At 46.2% G+C, this 12,768-nt stretch overlaps 1 protein-coding gene across 19 annotated transcripts in view; it reads left to right on the top strand.

The window, feature by feature from the left end:
- STK16 (serine/threonine kinase 16) overlaps window positions 1-12,768 on the top strand; it is a 142,158-nt gene that overhangs the window by 73,306 nt on the left and 56,084 nt on the right. For all 19 annotated transcript variants that reach the window (XR_014980108.1, XR_014980106.1, XR_014980110.1 and 16 more), the window contains one exon: window positions 4,331-4,464. Coding sequence is in view for 13 of the 19 variants with exons in the window: in XM_085650136.1 (XP_085506262.1) it covers window positions 4,331-4,464 (134 nt within the window). In the remaining 6 variants the exon portion in view is untranslated. The remainder of the gene's footprint in view (window positions 1-4,330; window positions 4,465-12,768) is intronic.

Here is a 12,768-nt window from a genome sequence, read left to right as displayed (position 1 = left end):
CCTGGGATATGGAGGTGGCCAGTTAAGGTGGTGGACTGACCCTATTGGAAAGGAAGGCAAGCCCCTCTGGGTCTAAGGACCAGTCTGTTGGGAAATAAATACGTAGAGGGATGCTTGATGCTCAGTGCTTGGAACTCAATGACCCGTCCAGCTGACATATTGGCAATCAGAAAAACTGTTTTTGAAAGTAAGCAACTGCAACTGACAACTATGTAAGGGTTTTAATGGTGCACACACTAATAAAGTAAGGAGTATACTAAGATTCCATTAAGGCATAAAGAATGGTAAGGGGAAATATGTTAGTGAGACCCTTCAGAAATTTCAGAACTGTAGAAGTCTTGAACACGGAAGGTTGGTCTGGGTGCCCTTTACTGCCATCACTGTACAACCCTGCTGAACCACCGAGAGGGCGAAATGTTTAAGGTATCCGATAATTGGACCTTGAGTGGGTCTATAGAATTGTCTGCACACCAACTGACAAATCTACTCTATCTCCCAGAGTACACCATTTTGCTGGAAGGTCTGCAGGCCCTTAAAATAACACCCACCACACTTCAGAAGGTAGATGAAAAGCTTTGAGACCTCCCCGCCCTGCCTACAGGCAAGAAGGCAAATGGATGGCAGAAAGACCTTGAGCGCCGGCCAGATCGTCTGAAGCTCCAACAGACTCACATGTAACATCTTCCGCTATGAAGACCACAGGCCTCTGATTCTGATCTCCAGTTCCTCCAGATGTGCCTCCCACCCTTGTGTGGAAACATCGGTTACCGCAAAGGAAGCTGCTGATTGATGCTGAAATGACATTTCTTGAACTAGGTTCTCCTTCACACCTGCCCTCATCAAATCCGCTGTTGTGTCCCCTGAGATGACATTGAAGTGTGAGAGATATCCTCCATGTTGGAACCTCTGCCTGCTCGGGCATCACTGGAGAGCCACCCTGTGCCAGCATGCATGAGCAACCAGGAGGATGCAGGCAGCTAGTAGACCCAGCAGGTGTAAGGCTTTCAGGACTAGAATGCGTGCTGCTTTCTGTGACATCGAAATCATGGCTTGAATATCCCTTATTCCCTGAGAATTGGAAAGGCTTGACTTGATGTAGTGTCAAGCATTATCCCTATGGACAAGATGTGCAGAAGGCTCCATGTGAGACAGCAGTCTGTTGATGGAGAAGCCCAAGTCATAAAGCAGTGATGCTGTCGACTGCAGGTGACGCAACACCATCTCCAGAGACTTGGATTTGACGAGCCAATCGTCCAAGTACAGAAACACTGCAATTCTTGATCTTGTGAGATGGCGGCAACTACTGCCATCTCATTTGTGATGACTCTTGGAGCAGAAGATAAGCTGAAAGGGAGGGCTGCAAACTGGTAATGCCATTTCCACAGTAAAGCATAAGTACTTCCTGTGTGACTACAGAATCTGTGCGCATAAGTACACATCATTCAGATCATCCGATGCCATCCAGTCTTCTGCTACCAACACTAGCAACATCTAAGCCAGGGGCACTATCTTAAATTTTTTATTTGCTCAGGAACCGGTTCAAGAGCCTGCGGACTAGGCTTAGACTAAGACCGTACTCTGCTCTTGCCCCAATTACACCGCCCTTTTCTGGAGTAAGATATTTGTAGACCCTGCTGACGGATGCATACATGGTCTGCAGAAGCGAGGGAAGGCGAGGGGGGAATGAGATGAGGGGCCTATAGGAAGGGTAGAGCATACCCGGTTTCCATGACCTGGAAGACCCTATGTTTCGAACTTAAGTACTTCCATGCTTTTGGAAAAGAAGACACCTGTCCTCCAATAGGCGCCATGTGCTCTGTCAAGAAGGAACGAGCTCTACTTCCCTGCTGTGCCTGGAGGGGAGCAGAAGGAGGAGGAGGAGGAAGAGAAGGAGAAGGAGAAGGAGGAAGGAGGAGAGGTAAGGATCAGCCTCTACCCATGCCATGACCCCAGTACTGCTTAAAGAAGAGTTTCTGTTGCTGTTGCTGCTGTTCTTTGCTGTCTGCCATGAAAGGAGAAACCTTGGTAAACCCTGAAAAGTTTGAAATGGTTTAGTCTGGCTGCTGGGTGTGAAGCTCTAGACATCTAGTATTGGTTCTGCTGTCCTTAAATCTCTGAAGGGCCAAATCTGCTGCTTCTCTGAATCAGCAGTTAACCATCAAAGAGGAGATCTATCTGGGTTACTTGAAAATTGTTGGAGAAACCTGAGTTACAAAGCAGGCATGACCCTTTAATGCCACTGAAACGTCCATCACATGTGCTACGGAATAAGCTGTAACCAAGCCTGATTAAATCACCTGCCTGTGTGCCGTCTGACTATCCCACACAAGTTTTGAAAAATGTCCCTGTAGAGGGCCTAGTAGATTTGGAAAAACAATTTGGACCATGTCCCAGAGGTCATGGGAGTAATGACCGATTAAATATGTGTCATTAAGGGACTTAAAAGTCATCCTTCAAGCTGAGCAAGACTGCTTTGCAAAGTGCTCCATTTTCTTAAACTCACTGTCTGAAGGAATGATAGCTAAAACCCTAGGAGATAACTTAGAGGACAGGACGCTTTTGCCACCAGCCTCTCCATGGAGGGATGAGCTGATAAGTCGCTTGGGGCTGGTCTATATCGCCTGGCCGCTAGTCAAGCTACCGCAGGGGCTGAGGTTGGCTTTTCGCACATCGCCACAACTGGCTTAGTAATGGACTGGTTGAAGTGTAGCAACAGCTCTGATGCATGAAAAGTGAGTTGTAGAACGTTCGTCTAGATGTTTGATTTTACTTCCATGGATGGCACGGGCAATTTCAAAACCTCTGCCGCTTTGCTTATCATGGTGTAGTATGACATGAACTTTGGCGGAGGGAGGCCTATAGTGGAATGCAAGTTCCATTTTGGAGATGTTTCTAAACCACTGGCATGTCCTAATGGCAAGAAATCAGGGTTCATGGACACCGAGTGGCCATGTCCATCATCTTTGTCCTGCCTTGTGTTTTTTAGATGATTTAAAATCCCCTCCAAAGGTAAAAGTTTGTTTCCACAAACCTCTGCATTCCTCCTGGATCCATTATTGTCAGAGGGGCTGGAGTTGGCATCTGCATCGATAGAACTGCTATCGCTATTGGCGCCGACGAAGGTACAGCTGGGGCAAGTGAACACTGCTGGACTCAAGACTCAGTCGGAAAGATTAAGGCCGGAGACGGCAACTGATGTTGTAGCCAGAGGCAAGGGAATGGGGAGTAAGTTTAGGAAGTAGCAAAAGTAGCTGAGGGAAGACCCACTGGTGGCATCCCAAATGGTCCGCCCATAGGACTCATGGGGCCAGAGGCGGTCCACACACATAGCATTGAAGAATAGCATAGGTTCTTTCTCTGGAGTAGGAAACTCTGAGTGGGACTGACAGGGCTGAGGTTCATGTGTGAGTTCTAAAGGCCGATGATGGCCCTGGGGCGAAGTCAGATTTGGAAAAATCATATACACCGCCTCCTCTTGAGCTACAATGAGCAGTTCTGGCTCTGAAGAGGTGTCCTAAGGAGTAGGGGAGCACCTCAACGACTTACCTTTGGAAGCTTGGCACAGTTTGTTCGAAGTCCTGTTGCCGCTTCTTCATGTGCATCCATTAGGAGAACTTTGATGATGTTGTCTCCAGTGACTTTGTCCTCGGGCATGACTTCCTCCTGGCCCCTCAATTGTCCCTGATAGGAGACATACAAACTTGGCCTCCCTGTCTTTGATGGCCTTGGGGTGCATGCACCTGAATGATCTTGTGTTGAGCTCCGATCCCAGGTTTGAACGGACTATATCATGTGGATCCGTGGTGGACATTAGTGGATCACCATCCCTGCAAGGTTTGAAGTCTGATATTCTTTTGCGGCGGGAAGGAGTGGGTGGGCCGCGGGAGACATCCCTATACTGCACCGAAATGTTAAAAGAATCTGATGAAAAATCATTAAAAAATCTGACAAAGTCTGAGAAGAGCAAGCTCCAGAACCGCGCCGATGCAGTAGAAAAAAGGGAACTGACATCAGCACCTCAGTGAGGGTGCTTTATGACTCTGGTGACGTCACAGTAGTGCTGCTTCCAGTGCCGAGATGGAGTCATTGCCCCCTACCGGTGCGAAGACTAACTGAATCCACTCTGACTCCGGGGTATTTAAAAGATGATGGCTCTGCAGGTAGAAGTATCCATCAGAAACAAAGACCAGTACTTTGCCACAGATGCTCTTGTGTAAGGGAGTGTCTGAGAAGAAAATAGTTCTCACCAGAGGTGTTGCAAGTCTTCATAAATGAGTCCATTACTGGTACTATTATGAGATATGATACTATGTCTGCTTTTGTTTTCCAGAATGGTTCACTGTGGAATCTGGTTGAAGGTTTAAAGGACAAGAATCGTTTCTTACCAGAAGAAAAAATACTGCACATTTTCCAGGGTATCTGTAAAGGGCTGAAAGCGATTCATAGTCGTGGCTATGCACACAGGTAATGCCAGCTCCTTCTTCTTGCGCTTTCTGCCTTTCTTGCGTGCTCTTTCTCGATCTCTCTCCTACACTGACACTGTAACGTATGTACATATTCAACAATGTGAGGCAGCGTTCTCCTAGACACTGGCACAATCAGTTACTGGGTAGTATTTACCATTGGGGTCACTGGACTACCAGAACATGTGCACTGTAGTTAGATAACCAAGTGTCTCCCTTGCGGCCCTTGACAGTCCACGGGTAGCAATGTCGAGCAGTGAAGGCTTATTCTAGTACGTAGCATGGGCTAGAAACTCGGCTAGCGCAGAACACAGTAACTACCACTCAATAAACTCCGTATCCAGCCAGTGCTGTGATTCAGACGAATAAATGTGTTTGTTTGGAGATACGTAGAAGATTTGATACACAAAGAAGAAAGATGGTTGTACCTTCCAGCATTAAACTGTGATTTGGAGTCTGTGCCCAATCATGGCTTCGAATCGATACATCTGTAAACTTGAATGGTCTGGAGAGATGGTTGAAATGGTTCTGAGTTTAGTGTGGTCGGCTTTACTCTGTGGGGAATAACCAAAGACTGGGTGGGTGGGCGAAGATGGGTATGGGACTTGTGTGGGTAGTTAGCAAACTGCAGTGTGCAAGTCGATTGCTAGTGTTATCTTACTGGGAATCAGCTCAGCGTCCCCTCCTGATTTAGGGGACCTTTAGATGCTCTTGATAATTGTGCCCACTTTGGCCCTAGAGTCACCAGAATTCTACAGCCAGTCACTCCATTGAGACATCCTCCTTGCAGAGCTTTGATCAGCTGGGCTTATGCTTTTTTCCTCTTACTTTGGACAGCTATTTTCTTTGCTGGGCAGTACAGTCCCTCCTCTGGGGCTTGTCAGAGCAGAATCCAAGGTTTATTCCAGGCCCTCAGTCGTGACCGCCACCAGCAAGGCCCTCTCTCTAGCAAATGTCTCGCCTGTACTGGTGCAGAGAGTCACTTCACAGCCCAGATGAAGTACAGGTCCTAAAGGTCAGCCTTATACATTCTATACATTCCAAAATGTTCTTCAATCAAGAGAGTACATCCGCAGTCTTTGTCCTCTTCTTCCTGCGCTTGGCCAGAGGAAGAGAGAAGGCATGGAAGTGAAGGGTTTGCATACTTTCCATAACCAGTCCTGAGCCGCTTTCTCCCTAGATGTTTGGTGATGACAAGCATCAAAAGCTACAAAAGTGGGTTTCTCTGAAAAGAACAAGAAGTTGGTTTTGTCAAGTGGGTGCTGATTGTTTCTCCCCAGAACTCCACATGAAGCTGCATTTTCAGTCGGGTCACAGGCAAGAAAGGATCTGTAATTTCTGCCCCTAGCAGCGAATGAAGGGGGGTTACAGGGAAACCAGCATACTGTGCAAACTCTAGAGCTGCACTGGAGGAGGAGTTGAAGTAGGCACCCTGCCTATGAATGTAGGGCGCCTTCATCCGGTCGAAAGACCCGTCTCACGTACACAGTCTATAGCCAGTCACCCGCAGCCTGCTACGACAGGCAGTAGCTATCCTGGGCTAATGCGGAGGGTACTTTTAATGTGCACCCCCTTCTAGTTAGGGCCACGTTCTACTGTAGCACAAAATCAGTTGTGGAATAACTATAGAGCAGGCCACAAAAACGCACTGCTTTTTCAGACCGTAATAGGGGCTTCTGTCCCAGCCCCATGTATTTCTTTCTCTTGCGATCTCGCCGTCTCTGACTTCCTTCTTCTCTTGCTCTCTTTCTCTAAATCCTGAGGTTCTCTAGCAGCTCTTATTGCTACAATTTTGCAAGTGTTAACTAACCTATGAGTTCAAAATGTCTTTATCTGAATGCGTTCTGGCAGTTTTAGCAAATGATCTTGCCTCAGACCATGTATTCACCATCTGTTCCAAGACATATTGCTAGCTTACAGTGATCTTAAAGTCCACCCATTGCCTTTACTGTCAGTCAGATTTGCTTGCTTCGTATTCGTCAGCCTCTGTAGACTTCTTTTCTCCTATGGTATTTGTGCCTCCTCTGTTGCATGTACTCATTAATTGTGTGCTTTCCCCTTCCTTTGCAGGTGCTCATTTTTCTTTTAGTTTAAGCACTAAACACACAGTACAGCTGTTTCGCATGTGCACTTCGTGTTCCTCCTCTCACTCATGTGCTTCTCCCTTTGCCTGCCCAGGTCCCGTTTCTGTTCTTGTTGCCCACTGCTCTACATTGTCTGTGTGCCTCCCCGAATCAGTCCGTCCATCCTTTGTTGTACGTTTGCTTCCGCATCTGCCCTCACTCCGTTGTCTGTTTGATGACTTATCCCTGCTCACCCTCTGTTTGCTTACCCATCCCTGTTCAACCTCTCTTGTCTGTTTGCTTACCCATCCCTGCCCACACTCTGTTTTCTGTTTGCTTACCCATCCCTGCCCACCCTCCGTTTTATATTTGCTTACCCATCCCTGCCCACCCTCTGTTGTCTGTTTGCTTAACCATCCCTGCCCACCCTCTGTTGTCTGTTTGCTTACCTATCCCTGCCCACCCTCTGTTGTCTGTTGCTTACCCATCCCAGCGACTCTCTGTTGTCCGTTTGCTAACCCATCCCTGCCCACCCTCTGTTGTCCGTTTGCTAACCCATCCCTGCCCACCCTCTGTTGTCCGTTTGCTTCCTCATCTGTGCCCACCCTCTGTTGTCTGTTTGCTTCCCCATCCCTGCCCACCCTCTGTTGTCCATTTGCCTACCCATCCCTGCCCACCCTGTGTTGTCCGTTTGCTTCCCCATCCGTGACCACCCTCTGTTTTCCGTTTACTTAGCCATCCCTGCCCACCCTGTGTGGTCTGTCTGCTTCTGGAACCCTACCGACCCTCAGTTATCTGTTTGTCTACCCAACCCTGCCCACCCTCTGTTGTCCCTTTAGTTCCCCCAACCCCACCCACTCTCTTTGTGCTTTCCCGTCATCGCCGGCCCTTCTTTTCTGTTTTCAAATCTCAATGTGTATAAGAACAATCAAGTTGATAGTAGACATATCATTTTTTACATATGCAACATATATTATTTACATACCTGTAAATAATATATGTTGCATATGTAAACAAGCATTTGCAATGCAATAGGTCTCGCATTTGCAAGAGTTTGAGCTATTGGCATTGTAAATGACTATGCCTTTTATTTATGTGTTTTGGCCTGCAAGCGGTGCGTAAACACGCACTTTGTACAGATAGTCCTTACTTACGAGAAGCAAGGCTGGCAGTAAAAGAGGCGCTGTTAGCAACTGCTATAAGTACAGAGTGCATGTTTACGCACCTCATGCAAGTTTTCAAAACACATAAATAAAAGGCATTGTCATTTACAATGCAAATAGTTCAAACTCTCGCAAAAGAGAGACCTATTGCATTGCAAATGCTTGTTCTTACTGGCCAGGGATTGATATATAGGGCAGAGACAATGACCGTCCTACATCGTTTAAAGACATGTACACTCAAAACTTCTCCAAGCTATCAAAAGTAACAGCCTCCCAGAAGGATGATTAACTTTGCATCATTCACACACATGACTTCATCAATACTTTAACTGCTCTTGGTGGGTTTGGGGGTGTGGGATATAAGTAACCATAATGCATTAAGCACTGGCCTGCATGTTTGCTATACAGACCAGGTGCTAAAAGAGGGTTATCAGGGCATTGGGCATTTAGAGACAGGTTATTTTCCGGGTACACAGAACTTCCACTCCTGTCCGTGAGAAAGACGTCTTAGGGCTGGGAGGTGATAAACTGATGACACGATATCTTCAGCCAAGTTTCCAGGCGTGTCTTGCACCCTAGAAGTGATGGCTCAGTCTTGAAGGTTGGGTCCGGCTCTACAGGACTTCGGGGTGACTTTCAGGTAGTGCTACAAAGTGTACAAGGCAGAAAGGCTTCAAAAGCTACAGGACGCTCAAACGTGGCCCTACAGGTCACATATAGGAATGGATGTGTTAAAGAATGTTTTTAGCGCTACAAACCGAAATGTGGCCAATGGCTTTCAAGCCTAAGAGCTCGAGGGTGTCTTACAGCAGTTAGGGACATGTGGACAGGGGGGGGGGAGATAGTCCACTGAGGCCTGGAAGCAGTAACCAAAACTGCAACTGAGTAACCATGTTAGACAACGAACGGGCCAGCCCCACTGCCACTGCAAGTAGTCATGCAAACCTGGTCAGTTCTTTTTTCTGTTAACTGATGCACCCATGCCTAACCAGGGCTACTGGAATTATGTGAAGTGCGGCCACAGCGTTTTTAGCATAACTCTAAATTTGCCACATTTGCCACATAATACACATTTGCCACATAATCCATCATCTGCCACATTCAGCAGATTAACACAAACAAGGCTTGTTTAGTGAGCCAATGCTGTGTATCTCTAGACAATTCTTTCAGGATACTACTCCTTCAGTAGAAAGCAACACATTCTTTTGGGGTGCTGGAAATGCTGGCCAAACTCTTCTCAGGTCTCTGTACCACTCACTGGGTGTAGGTGCATCTGCCAGAGCTTGCTGGCTCATTAGCTTAACGGAGCCTTTTCAAACGAAGTAGGGTGGGAACACACTGCCTCACATCCTAGCGCTCTGTTTGCCCCAATGGATCATGGTAAATGGAGTGCTTGATGCTTACATCAGTAACCGTCTTCAGTTTTTTATCCTTGTTTTACTTTCCTCTGTATTTATTTTCGGACACGAGCTCTCAAAGTTCATCTGTGTATCGCCTGTGTGAACCAGGGTTTAGTTGGAAACCTGGTAGAATATGAGCCAAGGGGAAGTGATATTAACACTTTAATTCTACCTTTCTATCAATTATCAGGTTAGAAAGTGGAATTGAATATGTTTGAGGTGTGGGTGAACCGAAAGTGTTCTTTCCTGCATGATTCACACCAGACCACCTTGTTTCTGAAAATCAAACTGGTTTTTCCATGCCCGAGCCATCATTATTCACATTGTGGTCTCAGGGATGGAAATACAATGACTGTCAACATACACCGCCCCTTTTCACTAGTATCGCTGTGGCAAAGCAGTTTAGCGGCAAATGAGCTTCTGTGTCAAGGTCTTCCATTGGTGAAGCTGGCTAAATCACCCCGTCCTCCTCCACAGCAAAAACTCATCGGTTTGTCCACCTCTAGCTGGAATGAGGCACCCACTTGTTGCGTCTACTCTGCATATGACAACCGCTAAATGCCCCCTCCGCCGCCCCCAAGTGTCAGTGATATATCAGCTGCCTGTAATGGGCCGCAGATGTTGGACTAAACACGTTGCAGAAAGTATATTTCAATCTATTAAAGAGGAGGACAACATCCGCAACTCGTTTGTGCAGTGGGATTGAAATGTTAATTATGATCGTACATGCCTCGCAGATCATTGCCGGGTACACCGGCCCTTGCCAGGTACACAGGACCGAAATCAAGACCCGGACACAAGCAGCACATTCTTACTGACAGGCGCTCACTTCACTTTCACAAAATCTGGACAAAAAATCGGAACGCTGCAGAAATCTGGAATCTCATTCCGCGGAACGCAGAACTTTCGAGAATGTACTGGAGTCTGACATGTTTTGCTCCATTTGGTAGTGCCCGTTATTGCGTAGATGGAAGTGATCCATACAAGAGGTCTGGGTTATGAATATAATTTAAGAAATGTCGTTAATTCTAGTGTTAAATATTGTATTGAGTTTTGTAACACAATATGAACAGATACAAAAATGTCAGCAAAATAGTCATGCTACTTACTGTAAATTTGAATTTATACTGAAGAAAGTGTTACTCAATACTATACATTTAGTTTATTCTGGGCTGACATTCAGAAAAAAAAACGTCTTCCAGTGAATGAATTCCATACCTACAGCTTTTGTGTGAACTTTGTGTTGCAGTACTTTCCAAAGAAACTTCAAGGGGTTTTGTGGTGTGCAAATCGCCTTGGAATGATACATTTTCTCCTCCTGAGTACTGCAGTAGGTAGCCTGTATGTATGTTGTACTCGGTCCCGATCATGGTCGCGCTGATTTAAAAAAGGTGATGTTCACAGATTAAAACATGTTATTAAGGGGGTCTTTGTAAAATATATATTGGCAGTAGCCTGTGCAAACAAGGGCTAAGCTGGAAGCCGTGTAGAATACGTGAGTTAAGGGTGGGGGATATTAACACTTTGATTCTACGTTCCTATCAATTTTCAGTTTAGAAAATGGAACGAAATTGTTCTTTCGTGAATTATTCACACCTAAGCCTTGCAACACAGCCGCAAATACTTTCCATTGGATTAACCCGGCTCTAGCTGCCCGACACATGCTCGGTGGTGAACATTATGGTGTGTCAAAGAACGAGTCCGCTAGCCATACAGGCACAGTAAAGGAAATGTAGTGCACATCTGAAAGTGGTGCCTCCAGGTGCTTGAAACACGGGTGCCCTTGTTAAGTAATTCCGTTGCATTGATTGGCTTTGCAATGATGAAGGGCAGAGTGGGCTCTTCCCGGACTTCTGCGACCTGCATGTTTCTGTGGGGGCGCTCAGCCCACTGAGTTATCTCGGCGGATTCATGCCCAAACGTTTCCGACTTTCGTTCTCCGTTCAGAGAGCTTCTATAAACTTCCCGCCGAGAGAGGAAGCCCACGCTGGTATTGTTTGAGGGCAGGAAACGGAGACTCGCACCACTGCTTAGCTGGTGTGAGGAGATGCTGCCTTTACAACAGCCTCATCCATGTCACTGCTGTGAAATATAAAGCACCCCCAGATACATGACGAAGTTTCTAAGCGCCCACAATTGTTCTCAAGTAAAACAAGTGGTGAGGGCACACACTCTGCCCGAGACACTGTACATCTTCCCCCCCCCCCCCCCCCCCTAATGTGCAGCCGTGATTCGAGGCGCACTCTCACACACCCGTCAGCCACATTCCCAGATAGGGCCTTACCTCACTTTAGAGCACAGACGCCGCCCCAGCCAGGAAGCTAGCGCTGTATACAAAACAAGCGCTCACATGACATATTTGCTTGGCTCTCTGAGCCGTCCCACTTGGACGGCTCTCGCCTGCCAAAAGGTTTCTTGTCTTTATGGGGCCATGTGTTTGGCCCCATAAAGATAAGAAACCTTTTGCGACCAACGCAAAGCAAGCAAGTCCATCCAAATGGGACGGCTCGAAAAGCCAAGCAAATACGTCACCGACACCTCTTTTCCAATGGCTGGCCACCGTTTAGCATAAATGGTGACGCCGGCCAATGGAAAAGAGGGGCGGGGCTTAAAGCCCCTTACAGAAAATACCTATTAACATTAAATCTCGCCAGCGAGACTGCGCATGCGTGCAGCCTTGCGCTAGCGAGACCTAAAAATGATATGTCTACTATCAACTTGATTGTTCTTCTACACATTGAGATTTGAAACCGAAAGGTTCATGTTTTCACTGATTGAGATCTTGAAAAAATATAATTTTTTAAAAATGATGAATATATACAAAATGGGGGAAAAATCTTTTAATAAAATTTAATGATTTGTACAATTTTGTATGGAAAGAATGATTATTGTGGAACAGCCCTGTTGTTGAGCCCGTTGTAGGCCTCTAGTAAAATGATATAGGTCTGACAGGAGTATCTACTTGTGTGATTTTGCTTCTTTCCCGCCCTCACTCTTGGACCTAAAAGTATTTATAGGGGGTACCTTTTTGCGATATTCAGAACAATCATGTCATCCATGATGGCCGGCCGTCAAACGTTTCGAAAGATTTTTGTTTTCCAAAAACAAACTACCAAAGTAAGAGTTTGTATTTGAAAAACAAAAACAACAATCACCGCAACACTCTGGGAGTTTTCTGTCCCAGACAGGAAAAAAGACTTTACATCCTCCACCCTAAATATGTGATAATTATTACATCCGGTGAATTTTTATTGAATGCGATAAATAAATGTTGCATCCAGGAGGGCTACTCTTAATTAGTGTTTTGGTTTCTGTGTGTTTTTGAGGCAGATTGGTTTATGATACGACTTTGGGGTGGGGGGGTGCACTGGTGGATAGGGCTCATGATTTAAATTTTTACCATGCCTCTAGACATGTTCCTAGTGAAGGGAGAGGTGCTAGCAGCAGAGAATGACGATTTACATTGCAGATACAGGTAGGCTGAAAATGTTGGCTTGCATTGCACAGTTCTGAGCTCGGCTGGAGACTGAGTGCCTAAGTAGATGTTCCAGTGAGTAATGTTCTTCCAGTCAAGGTTGAAATCCACAGTATGATGTTTTTGTGGATTGTGTTAGTAAAGTGCATTTCTTGAAAGACAGGGAAAAAGTTGTCCTGTAGTTGATAGATGTGGATTGATGCA

The sequence above is a fragment of the Triturus cristatus genome, chromosome 3_2 (assembly GCF_964204655.1).
Source record: "Triturus cristatus chromosome 3_2, aTriCri1.1, whole genome shotgun sequence".
Taxonomy (NCBI): Eukaryota; Metazoa; Chordata; class Amphibia; order Caudata; family Salamandridae; genus Triturus; species Triturus cristatus.
This window is presented reverse-complemented; position numbering and strand designations above follow the sequence as displayed.